The 14,978-nt window shown below is 38.8% G+C and overlaps 1 protein-coding gene across 1 annotated transcript in view; it reads right to left on the reverse strand.

Moving 5' to 3' along the window:
- Positions 1–14,770, reverse strand: part of LOC113100528 (adenosine kinase-like) — a 52,101-nt gene extending 37,331 nt beyond the window's left edge. The window contains exons 1-2 of the mRNA XM_026265211.1: positions 14,586–14,770; positions 10,277–10,385 (exon numbers count right to left, since the gene is read on the reverse strand). Of these exons, the coding sequence (XP_026120996.1) occupies positions 10,277–10,385; positions 14,586–14,755 (279 nt within the window). The 5' untranslated portion in view covers positions 14,756–14,770. The remainder of the gene's footprint in view (positions 1–10,276; positions 10,386–14,585) is intronic.
- Between the last annotated feature and the right edge of the window lie 208 nt (positions 14,771–14,978).

A 14,978-nucleotide genomic window follows, 5' to 3' on the forward strand; every position in this document is an offset into this window, starting at 1 on the left:
CTCTTTGGGGCCCCAAAAGTGCTCATAAATCTTAGGAAAAGACAGTATTAAGCATACCACAGACTGTGCCTTTAGCTGTGTAAACACGGGTGAAGTGAAGTTCAGGGCAATATCGTCTCACTTACTGTAGGTAGGTCGATCGACCCAAGAGAAAGGATTCTAAACAAACTGGAGAATCAGATCAATAGAACGAGATGTATTCAAATGTCATTTAGCATTTGAATCATTCGCCATGTTTCGGAACGCCTGACTCGTTAAGCTAGATCTCAGCATGTACTTGATCCAGTATTTAACACTCTGTGATATTTTATTGATCCTGTCATATCGGAGAACTCATCCCCTCTCATACTCGGATCTGTGTAGTAATATGTGAGTCTCAATGCTCAACGCATTAAAAAACAATCAGCTGCAACTCGGGTGTCTCCGCACTTCATCTGCTCGTGGCAATTTCACGGCCACGGCACATAAATGTTTCAGCTGGAGTGTCTGTTTGAGCAGCGATCCCGTGTCTGAAGGGTGGCGTGAAGGAGGGTTTCTCGGAGCAGTGTAACTCACCCGTAACAAGAGGCCTGGAGACCTCCAGCGGTATCCCCTTATCATCTCTAAATATTAGCCTGACCTCTCAGCCGGTCGCTTCCTCCCTGGGGGCAGGCAGGAAGAGGGGTTTCCATCGGCCGTGGAGAGCACTCCGTCAGATCAAATGTTCATCTAACACGCGACAACATGAGGCTTTGATCGCTTCGAGTCCTATTCAGCGACACGAAAGGATTGTGTTTGAAGAAGGTTTACGGCAATGAGCGTGAGAGTGTGTGTACACTTTAGAGGCATCGACTGTGCTTGAGTGCTGTTCCCCTGAGTGTGTGCTTTTACTGGAACTTTTGGAGAGCACTCGCTTTTCTGAAAATGTCCTCGCAACTGTAGTGAAACCTGCTGGCCTGACCTGTAAAAGAATGTGTGTAAATATAAATGTGCTAAAGTAAAAAAAAAAAAAAAAAAACGAACTGTTAACTGGCTTAATTGGAAGAAACCGAAAGAATAGAAAGACAAAACGTTTTGTGATCTGATCATTCAAACCACATTTTGTCATTTCAACAAAAGTCGCTCTACTCATTTAACACCACCTTTCAAAAATTTGGGACCAGTAAGAATTTTTTTTCAATTTATTATTATTATTTTTTTTATAAATCTCTTGGTCACAAAGGCTGCATTTATTTGATAAATAAAAACAGTAATATTGTAAAAATTTTATTAGACTTTTCTAATTTTATATATTTTAAAATGTATTTATTTCTGTGATTGCAAAGCTGACTTTGCAGCAGCTTAATATGCTGATTTGATCAAGAAACAGAAATCTTTTACAATAATATAAATGTCTTTACTGTCAACTGATCAATTTAATGTGTTTTTGCAGAATAAATGTATTAATTTCTTAAAGTAGAAAAGTATTTAAAAACTTCTCTTTTTAAAATGGTACACACTGACACAGTAACTGATGTGTGCAGTGAATAAACGAGACTGAAAACCAATCACAAGTTGTCAAAGGAGATGCCATAACATCACATTATAACACACAACCCCATGTGCACTCACGTCAGCTAATGATGCTTCATTTATACTGCAAGCATGTCTCCGCTGGGTAAACAGCCTCCTCTCCCCAACCAGCACAAATGCCTTCCTGATTCGCAGCAAATTAGACACATGGCAAATAATACCTAACTGGCTGCTGCTGTGTTTGCACTACGCATGCATAAATGAATTGGTAAAAGGGGGAGTGAGGCTAATGGTTAAGATGCAACGTGCGTATAATTTGTACAATTAGGCTCTTATCATCATGTAGGACCTCACCATTACTGACTGCTATTAGACAAAATAATAAAATGGTAAACAGATTATAAGTGCAATATTATTACTAGATGAAACTGATAGATTCATTTAGCAAGGGTTTATGATTAATTTGGTCTCTCCCTTGGTACAGCAGTCTGGGCCACAAAATGCTTCCTCTGTGTTGTGTCATATTTGATGAAGTCTTCATCACGGATAGGGTTATTTTCCTGTTTATTACAGTGAAGCTGCGTTGAAGCGGTTTATAAAGTGCTATCTAATAAAGGTGGCTTGTCTTGACTTGTTAGGATATCAGAAACGTATCCTGCTCCCACATGCATGAGATTCGCAGACCACAGAAAAACTAAACAAGCCATTTCACTCACAGTATGACTCATGCATACATGGCAGATCTCTGCAAGAGTGTCCACGGCCAGTAACCTCCGATACACCAATTCAAATCAAGATGATGTGCATCTACAGATCTACTTAAGGTTTGCAAAGAATGAATGCAGCCTTGTAAATGAAAGAAAAAAATAGTAATTTTAAATTTTGAATGGATCAAATATTTATATTCACTTGAGACTTTGTTTTATATATAATATATATTAGTTTTTATTACATTGTTTTTTTATTTTGTTTATATTTACTTTGATGAACAATAGATTTAGAACTTGATCAATTAAAATTTACCTGCAATGTTTTTTACTACCGATTGTTTTTTTTACTTTAATATTAATAAAACAATTAAGAATAAAAAAAATAATGATTGTTATATATTATTACATGGAAACAAAAATATCAACAAATAATTGGTTCTGTCATATCATTAATATGTATGATTCTTGTTTGATGAAAAATATAATAGATTTTCCAACAAGAAAAAGAGAAAACTATTTAATTAAAAATGATCTGCAATTAAAATAATATAATGTAATAATACTTAAAGGCTACATATAACTGTTTCCATTTTAATTTGTTACTATTTTAATATTCATATTTAACTAATTAAATATATGCTTATGTACATGTTTATTCTCCAGCATCTCTGTGAACCTACATACAAGCACCTTGGAAACGAAATATAATATAATGTAATGTAATAATATTTATGTGAAATGACATGACATGTAGCCAATGGGCAGCCATTCTTGCTGCGGTGCCTTCCACAGGGGTCTTGACCATTCACTCCACCCACCTACAGTCCCGGATGGTACCATGACTGGAACACGCAACCTTTGGGTTACAAGTTCGAGTCTCTAACCATTAGGCCACAACTACCCCCAGGTGTTTAAATAAAAAATTGGTTGCGCACATACACTTGTTTTTGTGCTAACAAAGAGACGTGTGTAATTTAACTGGTACTAGTATCAACTAGTAAAATAATGCTATTGTGACAACCCTAGTAAGCAGCACTAATAGTGACCAGCCTGCAGTGATGGGGCGGCTGCCAGTCACATTTTTCCCCTTCACTAGCTGGATTTGCATTGTGTGATCTTTCTGGGTGGAGTGGGGTGGGGTGGGGGGGGTTACAGTTTGGCGGGCAGCTGACGCCAGATTCAGCTCAAGGTCAGCAGGAGGTCTGCCTGAGTACGAGCGTGTGTGTGTCTGAGCAAAAGCAGCGATACCTACGTGGGAGGGATGGCATTGCAAGTCACCTCACTGAATTCATCAGCAGAGCCCTTGTGAACGAGGTGTCCTTATGAGTATGAAATACAACCCACCCCCAACCCGGTGCCCAATTTTGTTGCCAGGGAACTCTGATGTCTGATTGGTGAAAAAAGGAAGAGGGAAAAAAAACAGAGGGGATGATGAAGAATAAGAGAGAGAGAATAATGCCACTTCAGGGTGCAGGCTGCCATACTGCTTGCTGTAATGGTCTCTCTCTCTCTCTCTCTCTCTCCTGCTCTCCTGACAGTATTTTAGACATAGCTCAACCTGCTTTGTGTGCACCATAGCACTTACAGGTCTGAAAGCTCTCACTAGCCAAATGCACATTGTGAAAAGTGAGCTATAGATACTGTTAGAGAGAAGAACAGAGAGAGAATGTGTTTTTTTTTCCCTCACAGGTGACACTTCCTTTCACAGCTACCTCCACGGCATAGCCACATCCTCTCTGGACGAAGCATCCACTCAATGGAACTGGCACACGCCTGCAAGTGTCAAGAGCTTCTCTTTTATGTCCCTGGGCTGCTCTAGAACCATCTGCAGCTGGGGGCTCAGAGGCCCGCTGGGCCCCGCTTTTAATTATCTTCATCTCTCTCACACTTCACCACACCCACTGTTTCTATTTTCTCTCTCCCCCATAACGTGACTACGTGCACACCTTTAACTGCTCCTGTCTCTTTAAGAGAACAGTTGCATGTCAGTGGCTTCAGAGAAGCGTGTTCACTCAGAGCAGAGAAGACTGACACACTGAGGTTAATGCTTAGCTGTAATACACAAAACATTTGCACTTTACATTTATGTATTGTAGGATGGTTTGAAGGTACAGTAAATGCCATTATCATATTCTCTGTTTTCCATGTAATATATACATTTTAATTTGAGCTTTATTTAGTTTCAAATAATTAAAGTTAACAATAACACACTGGCAGCTATTATAATGTAAATATGAAGTTGTTTTACTGATTGCTTATCACTTGAAAATAATAAATATATATTGTATAATACAAAATATGACATTACGTGAAATATGATATGATGTTTGAAACATTTCAAGGCTCCATACAAATGCTTCCATTTTATTGGTTATTATTTTAATTTAAAAATGACCATAGAGCAGAGGTGACTGACTGATTTACCCTGCTGAGGTTAATGTTTGGGTGTAATACCCAACATAACACTTTCTTCTAATGTTTATGAAGAAAACGATGGGTTAAAAAAAAAAAAATAGTATGCCTGAAAATTAAACACCCGTGAACATTTCCTCACCCAGATATGTTTTTCCAAATCTGTCAGAATTATTTTTGCATGACAAATGAAAGATGATATTTAGCAGAATGTCCATGCTGCTCTTTATATCATACAATGAAAGTGTATAGTGTGACTAGAGATAGATGTGAAAAACAGCAGCTCAGATACAGTGCTAAATAAATGATAACATGTTTTTTTTTTCTTTTTATGTGGACCACCCTTTTAATAGACATTGACCGTAATTTGACATTCTTACAGAAATCACAACAAAATAAACAATCCATGTCTTAGCTGTCCATGTGAATGTGCACCATCTCTGAAATCCATCTCCATTTTTGGTGTGTCTTTTGCAGCTCTGTTCCTGTCTCTCTGAACACTCTGCCTCAGGATTCTGATTTCCTAGCAACAGCCTGCCACCAAACATTTGGCACAAGTTCAACACCCCTCCCTCCCTCCTCTTACCTCCCCTTTCTCTTCTCTATTGAAAAATGGCTGTTCTGCCTGTGTGCTGTCCTCTGCCATGCCACGGTGGCAGAAAGGCGCACTGCCCGGCCCGGCCTGGCCCGAGCATCTATTAACTCTCCTCTTGTCCAATTGCACCCTATGGTAGCGGGTGAGCTGTGAGTTGGCAGCAGGCATCATTAATCAGTGCTTTACCGCACAAACTCCCTCATGCTAATCTGATTTACAGATGAATGAAACTGAGGAAAGAGGGAGCAGAAGAAATGGGGGGAACAAAAATCGAGAGTCTTGCTTCTAATATTTAAATAGTTTGTTATATTACATTCTGATATAAATGTATAACAAATTAGTGCTGTCAAATGGTTAATCATGATTAATTGCATCCAGTAATAAAAATTAAAAAAATTACATAATGTGTTTGTGCACTATGTATATTTTTATGTATGTATAAATACAGAGTGGCAACCTCTCATTCTGTCTCATGAAGTCAACAAGGAAGTGAATAAAACTGCAATTCACCGACTGGCCACTTGAGGCTGGCTGCAAAAGGGAGTCAATCCTCATGTTAAAATGCCTAAAAAAAACGTTCACAACCTGGTGCAAAAAATGAGTTAATGAGTCTATATAGCTAATTTTGCCCTTCATGACAACTGTGAGGGGGGTGAATTTTTTATAACTCTAAATTTAAAGTATATTAAGCCTTAAATTTCTGCATAATTAAGGGTGTGGTCACTTGATTGACAGGTGGATTGCCATTGCTGTCGAGCTAGGTGGGCGTGGCTTCAGCAACCAGCTCCCGCCTTTTTGCCCATTTTCGATTATCCAGGAGTGTCACACGGTGACGTGCTGCCAAGATGGCGACTCTGCACATTTTGAGCTTCAGAAACACTCTTCAGGAGTCTACGGGTGATGTCATGGACACTAAGTCCATAAATAATACATACACACATATACATATATACATATATATATATATATATATATACATATATATATATATATATATATATATATATATATATATATATATATATATATATATATATATATATATATATATATATATATATATATATATATATATATACATACATACATACATACATATATATATATATATACACACATATACATATATATATATATATATATACATATACATATATATATAATATACATATATATATATACATATACATATATATATATACATATTATACATATATATACATATACATATATATACATATATATACATATATATATATATACATATATATATATATACATATATATACATATATATATATATACACATATATATACATATATATATATATATATATATATATATATATATATATACATAATATATATATATGTATACATATATATATTATGTACATATATATATGTACACACATATACACACACACACACACACGTTCAGGAAATGCCTATATTTAGCCTCTTAATAGAACACCAAGGTAAATTAAAATCATCCCTGAGGTTAAAGTGAGCGAGTTGCATGGTTTCATGTTCACACAGGGATGTCTTCCACTCTGAACACAAGGTCAATAGAGATTACCGCTCAAGGAGGCCTCCCTTATCACTGCACTGAAGCATGCCACAGTGCATTAAGTGGAAATGGCGCTGGATGGTCTCCACTCAACCCTCTTTAAAAAACAATCTCAGCAAAATGCACCGCGGAGGACTATCAAGCAGAACTTTGCACTTATGATTCACAATATGTCCTTGTTTACCATTAAATGAGTAAATCTAGCTGGTTACTGAGAGGTGCTTCGGTGGAAAACGGAGCAGTCCTGATTGATGCCATGATACGGTACAATTCTAAGGCCATGGCTCCGTAAAGAGCAGATAAGAATTCTGGCAGTGGACTGGGGTGCCATCACAATGTGCTATCCCATAATGTCAAGGGAGCTATGTGAGAATCAGACCAGATCTGAAGCAGTCCAGTGTAAGAGCTCTCTAAGGGGGTGAGCTGAGGATTGACCACCACTGTATTGTGATCTCACAGATGGGCTCACACACTTGCCAATTACATGGCAATTACATATTTGCACAACCACCAATGATAAACCCAGCCAACATATTTGCATTTTAAATGAATTGGGATTTAATCACTTTTATGCTGAAGACCCAAAATGTGGCTGAATTACAGTGTCAGTTATCCATATACATTTCCTGTTTCCATTCTAATTCACCAACTCTCCATTTGACTCAATTAGAGCTACATTAAAGGGGTCATATGATGTCATTTAAAGTTTACCTTTCTCTTTGGAGTTACAAGCTCTTGGTGCATAAAGATCTGTAAAGTTGCAAAGACTAAAGACTTAAATCCAAATAGATATTCTTTATAGAAGTTAAGATTTGTCCACGCCCTCCTAAAATGCCTTTTTAAGCATGCCCCCACATGTCTATGTCACAACGTGGGAATATTTTCATAACGCTGGCCAAATATTCATGCGAAGAAGGTGGTGTAACTTTTATTCTCTCTGTTGCCACCGGCACCGTGTCCTGGAGAAGCTGTGTTTTTCATTGTGAAAGCGAAACTATTTTGTTTGGCCTTCCAAAAGAGGACACAACTAGAAATCAGTGGTTAAGTTGTATTTACAACACTGTTCCGGAACAGTTAAACCCAAATATGTGTGCCACTGACTCACAGTATGCAAGTACGTTTACATATGAAAAGGATTTGCCACTGATGATTCAAATCCAAGTTTTGAGCAGATCACAAATGCAGACATGGTATTATGTTTACACAGGTAATGCGTAATAAGACTGTGTAAGTCATTATAATCAGGATTTATTTCCCCACCGTGTAAAACAAATGCAAACCTGTTTGAAATGGGTTTTATTGTTTTTGACTTGTTGTGCGGGCACACGTCACTACAGTATGATATGTGGCGTGACTTTTACTTTTACAGGCATTTGTCCAATCACAACACAATGGAGAGCTGGCCAAACAAAGCACACCTTGCTTTTCAGACTAATCAGCTTTGTAAAAACTACGCATTTTAGAACGCCGGGCATAGAGGAGAAACAATGTACAGTATGTCCAGTTATTTCATACTTAAAAATAAAATTAAGGTCAGCAGAGAGAGAGAGAGAGAGAGAGAGACAGATGTGACTTGATACATAAGGCCAGACTGGCTGGTGCCACAGCCTGTGATGGTTATATGGAAGAGGAAATCGCTTACATAATCCTGCGTCAGTTGAATACAAAGACTCCAAGATAACCGGCAGGACTACGAACAAGAGTGCTCAGTTTATTTGATCAACTGGCCTGTTTTCAGTTCCTCAGTTCAAATAATCAAGATCTGACGTTTAGCCAAAACAAGCTCCGGAGTCCCTTCTCTGAAACAAGTTCGTGTAGAACAAAAAGGAAATCCGTAGAGATTTCGACCATCGAGACCGTAGTCCTGACACATTGGAGTCGGCTCGCTTAGGGACCATGTCCATCTCTACCTGCTCACCGCTCTTAGACCAGAGGCAGAATTCAGGAACTTTCGCTCCACCATTAAGGTGGGAGAAGATCTACTCCTGTAATGAACTTTCTCTGGCTGGATAATCAATTCTCACACTCCTCGACCATCACCGGGCCGCCTCTGGCCAGAAAGAGAGAGAGCGCGAGAACAAGAAAAATGTGTGGCTGGAGTGCAGCTTGGCTAAATGCATTAAACATGTCTGTGGAGCGGAGACCTGCAGCGCACCTGGAGAAGCTGAATTCACGACTCGGTTCGGACCGGTGGAGGAAAAACAAGCCTGCCCACTGGGACACTCAGCACTCTAATCTCAGCTGAAATTTGAGCCTTGGACAAACTAAGCAGGGCATCCACAACAGAAACTATCATCTCTCCCTAAGGATCACTGTCAAACAAGCACTACCAAAAAGCCTGTCCTGACAAAACAGGGACTAGACTTTCAGTAAACACTGGAATGTGCTTGCTTGCGTTCTTTGCCGTCGAGGACAGCCATTCATCCAATGGCACAGCTTGATGTGGATCTCGATGCTCGGCGGAGCGTCTTGTGCGACTGCATGCTTATGCAACAAACATGCTGAAAAAAAGTGATGGCGACAGCAAGCCGATGGAGCGGCAGAGCCATCAGGGCACTTTCCTGTGAATGTTGGCGCATTCAGCCAAGTTTGAAAACACAAAGGCCGTCAACACGCAACAGCTCCTCAATATTCATGTATAGCCTCAAGCTTCCCATTCACCAAACGACAGTGTGATGAAAAATGTTTAATCAGGGCCGAAAATGATTTGATTAGAGTGTCACGTTACAATGGCTGCCAAATTGAGCTTCAAAGACTGATTCCTGCCTCGAGGTTAATCACATTCCTACAATACAGGTATTCAACAAATGATGTCCAAGCCTGTGCGGATGCCAGACTTTCCCTCAATGAATGGAGCTTACAGCAGGTACAGACCCACACAGAGAGCCATCCCAATCACATTTGCAATGGCTCATTAACAATAAGGTCAGAGTGTAATAGGGGTCGCTCGTTACACACCAACCTTGATTACCTGTAATTACAAGCAGTGGCTTTTGCATCTCTCTCTTCTCATGGTGTGTACTCAGAATTAACCAGCACAGTTGACTAGCGAAGTGGAAGAGCGCTTAGACAAACTTATTTTTTTAAGGGCTTGAGGTACATGCACCATATACAAAGGCAACAGGTCAGTCGGTGACCTTCAGAGTGAGACATCCCACCCCCTCGTGACCTGTTAATCAAAGCTCTCGACTCTCACAGGTCAAAGAGCACTGACTGTGCTCTACACTCCACCCCTCATCTTTCAGTAACAGTTACGACCCTTCAGGACTTCACAATTTCAATTGACACACATTGCAAAACACACATCCCCAAAAAAAATCTCTCATCCATCATCAAGAGGAAAAAGTTGCACCCTCTGCAATCTGATTTTTCTGTGTTTGGCTCAGAAAAGAATAAGCAAACTGCCAACAACTTGAAAAACTGAATTTTAACACATCACATCATGTGGTGACAAACTGCAAACAAGGCAAAAGCGTCAAGAGAGGCAGTTCTACTTACAGCGATGTAGTAAACTTGGGCTTTCTCAACAAGTTTCCAGTTCTCCTCCAGATCGAGGTGTTTCTCTTTCTTGTAGCAATTAGCAGCTGCAAGATTTGCAACAAGAGACCTAACAGACAACAAAAACACAAAACTACAGTCACTGTCAGATTATAAAGAGGAGTCAACATTATTATATTTTCCAGCAAAATGTGTATTTAAATATTACATAATGGGGTTACATTATGGAAATATAATTTGCAGATTTCAGAACTGCAAAAAATAAAACCATTTAAATAAAAATATATTTAACATTTTTAATATTTAAAAAAAGATTTTTGTTAAGGTATTAATTTATTTTTCATTATTATCATTTATTTTATTTATTTTTTAAGTCTACGGGGGGTGGCATGGGTTCTAAATTTGCACAGTTGATTTTTGTTTTATACAACTGTTCCCAGAAGAAAATTCAACAAACAATTGATAACAAAAAAAATATATTATTTTACATATTTTATTTTGTACATGATACAATATTTTATACATTTGAAGAGTAGTAGCGTTTAATAAATAAGTAAATAACTTGAGTTCAGTGAAAATGTTGGTGTGCATCTAAAAAAAAAAAAATTACTCCAGCAAGACAAATGGTCCAGCAAGATTTATATTATAAAAAAAGTTGAATGTAGCTGAATACATGGTTTCACAAATGCATTTGTTTCCAGAAGGCTTTATCTTTAAAATCACCACCATTATATGACCCAAGGGTACTGTCTATTTCTCATAACACCAATGCCAATTTCCTTCTTTTAAATGGCTTTGCATAAAACAAACCACATAAAGCAGTTGAAAACCGACTTTATCTTCAGGGTGATTGTGTAAATTATACAGCTCCTTCACGGAGTGAAACGTGCTGCTGCTGTAGCTTTGTAAATTGCTGTAGGCGGAATATGATTAACATATGGACTATGGTTTTCTAAACAGTTGCTTAGTGTCAGCTCTACCGGAATTAAATATCAACATACTTTTTTTCTTTATTTCTCTTATTTTTATTTAAGTGCAAATGCCTTACAAGACCTTTCCCATGAATAAATGAACAAACAGATCAATGCAGGAGAACTGCAAACGTCCACCAGGACTGCTGTTTCTCCATTAACCTCCCGGTGGTCCTCGTATCAACAAAAACAACTAATTCCACTTTGAAAAACAACCACTCTCATTATTCACTTGTTACTGAGAGGATGCAGTCCCAACAGGCCAGCCGCTACAATGAAGCAGCATTAGCCTTAGAGAAAAAGCACTGCTATGCACAGTCAGGCCACAAATGAGAATCAATAGACCTGCGGCTTCTGGAGGAAAACTGAACAGGTTTGATAGAAACGGCAGACGTAGAGAATAGATTAACAGGTGCATGCTCGTTAAAACGGGTTCAAGAGAATACAAATGTTAATCATGTAATCAGAAATGAGTACATATACTGTATATATTATTTCCGCCTTACAAATTTGATTTGCTGTGTTGTAGCAGAGACTCAAGAGACAGAGCAACGGTGCTCAGGCAGGTGATGCAGGTTTAGGAGTCCAGTTTAAGTCCAGCCCGCAACGGGTACAATATGTGTTTATGTTGTGCATCTCTACTATGTGTATCCATCTAATTAAACACCTTTCCCTGACCAAAAAAAAGCATCTGACTGTAATTTTCACAGAAGAACATGCAATAGGCTGATCTGACACTCCCCCGGCTTGATGTCATCATTTTCATTAAAATCAAAATCCATTAAGGCATAACAAGCATTTCGAGTGGCAGAGTCACGCTGATCTGACCAGGCAGATGTGTCACGACTCTTCTCCACAGCTTACAGTGAGAGGCGGCACAGAGAGGAAGGGCAGACCATTCGCTGCAGGCTGTAGACCCATGACCTCTCTCCCTCCCTCCAACAAACGGGTCTGAAATCAGTGGCCTTTTAACACTGTTTCTCGTCTGACCTGTCTCACCAGTGGCTGCATACAGGTGCACTGCGTAGCTGGAGGGAGAAAGTATTGAGTAAGATATTGATCAAACTGCTTTCAGGCCTTGAGCTGCAGGTCTGCGAGTCTCTTGTAATGAAAGGGTCTGCTTTGACAGGTGAGGTGCTAATGAGAAGAGTCTCATAAGGCCAAGGCTGACAGCTCTACAAGCCGCTGCTCTTTCAAACGGTCTCTAATGCACTCACACTAACACTATGACAGTCTAAACAAAGAGACCAGCCCTCATAAATCTCCTTCTCGAATTTCATATCTTCACTGGTTACATGGGACCTTTTAAATGTATATTACATGACTATAAGTATGTGCACTCCAAAGGGGGTCTATAACACCTGGAGAATGCTAATCGGTAGTATTTGCTTTCATAAACAATCTCTCAACATCAATTCTGTTACAGCACATGCATGAATCCACAATAAACTACACCGGATGATCTGCGGTGTCTCTCATTTGTCAGCTTAGCTCAGAGAGGACACACCTGTGAGTGGCTGCTCATGTACACGCACCATTCCAATAGTTTTGTTAGCAGCTCTGATTAAAAGGCAGTAGCATGGGCTGACAAACATGCAAAACAAATGCAGATCACCACCTGAAACGATCACAGCTGCCTCAGAGGAGCATCTATTATTCAGCTGATGTCACTGAGACCGGTGCCCCTGCATATGTATGCATTTTTTTCATTAAAGGAATAGTCCCTGCCAGAAATTAAAATTATGTAATAAACTGTGTATATTTTTCAGTGAACCCAGAATATCTTAGGCACAATAAAAAAACGTTTACAGCGACTGTGTTTGTCAAGCTCCAAAAAACATTTTTCTCCACTAGTATAAGCAGCACCATTGTGATTCAATAGCACAGAACATACAGTCTGTTTCTTGACAAATGACTCTTTCAGTTCAATTCAAGTATATTTGTATAGCGCTTTTACGATACAAATCATTGCAAGGCAACTTTACAGATAATGAAGTTCTTCAATATTTAGTAGTAGCTTATATGTGGTGACTGTCAATTTATGTGCATATGACAGGAATTTTAAGAAAAATTAATACAAGACTCTTATGAGCCGGTTCTTTCTAGGGAACAAAAATATGATTCAGCCAGTGTGGTTACTGAATTATTCTCATTAACAAGACTCAACAAACTGAACTGAAAGATATTCATGGTCACGTCTGACTTAATATAATATATATAAATAAATATAATACAATTCTATGATATAAAATTTTAACATATGAGTAAATGTACAAATAACCAGGGGTGCACATAAGTTTCTCAGTCTGGTTCTTATGAGGCCACCTGGAAATTCGGTTTGGTGCTCATACTGCACATAATGTGACCCATTAAATATAGCTATAAAAAATTATTATTGTAATAATAACAACATTAATGCACTTTAGTATTTTAGTTTTTTTATAAAATAAATAAAATAGGAAAGTGTGATAATACTATTATTTTACAGTGCACTATTAAAAATATTTACATGATTATTTATTTATTTAAATTTAAAGAGTTGCTGTCAAGTATGTATATGCGTCGTCGTGTGAAGTGCAGAAGTGAATGAAATGTCAGTTCTACATTTTGCTGTGAAACCAGCAGCACAAAATCTACATTCATTCTTTCAGTTTGAATGCAAATCTAAAATGGTGATATATCTTACAAAGTGCTAAAAGAATCATTAATGAAATTATTAAAAAACATTAAAGATCATTGACAGAAATTCAGTATCATTAAACTCCTTAATTCCCAATCCTAATATCCATGGCGGCAGTTTTTTTTTCTTTCTGATATAGCTTTTTCCTTTTAGATTATCCGGGCAAGCCGCAAAAATGTGTCAGCGGGCCATCAGAAGTTTAAATTTGCTGTTCATTTGAACAAATCCTCACAGTTCGTATGATTACAGATTAGTCAATAAGCTTCCGTGCTTACAGTCACATTTTCTTCACAAGCAGAGAAATAGTAAGTGACACTTAAATAAACACATCAATCAGCTCTGTTCAAATGTGTAGGTAGCACTTTATTCGTCCCAAGCGGTTTCACATATCTGCTCAGTCATGGAATCTAGCACCCTTCAGGGCCAAGTCATGCGGTGTATCAAAATACCTCTGTGCTGATCTAACCCCGGCAAATAAATAAATCAAGAGCTCTAGCGGAAAAGAGCAGAACAGCCGGCAAGGGAACAGTGAGTCCCAATGCATAGTGAGGTGGGGTGTGTGAATGTGCGCTGTGTGTGTGTGTGTGTGTGTGTGTGTGTTGGGGGTGCTATCCTGAGGAAGCGATAAGGGCCCTCCTAGAGGAAAGGGGTGGCTGACCTGTTTGTCGCCAGTGATGCAGGCAGCGCACGTCCCCGTGGGCTCTTCGCTCTGCTCGTAGTAGTGGGCGTCCACGTGGGCCTCCTCTGCCTTCTCCTTAAGGATCTTCCCAAACTTATCCTTCCCAATGCAGCCGAAGAAGGTGGCACATTGTGCGGTTCCTGGATCATCCACTGAGAGGAAAGACAGATTGAGACGGAAGGGGGGGCAAAGGAAAGAGAGCAGAGGAAAAGCGATTATTCTTATACGTAAACATAGCTTCCATATCTGGCGGTTAAAAAAAAAGACTGGAAATCACATATCCAGGATCTAGGAAGTTGTCTATATATTGACAATTCCTGGAAAGGCAAAATGGACCTGTGCGTGCAACTCTGCAAGAGAATAACTAGAGAA

Source organism: Carassius auratus, unplaced genomic scaffold (assembly GCF_003368295.1).
Source record: "Carassius auratus strain Wakin unplaced genomic scaffold, ASM336829v1 scaf_tig00217290, whole genome shotgun sequence".
NCBI classification, from domain to species: domain Eukaryota; kingdom Metazoa; phylum Chordata; class Actinopteri; order Cypriniformes; family Cyprinidae; genus Carassius; species Carassius auratus.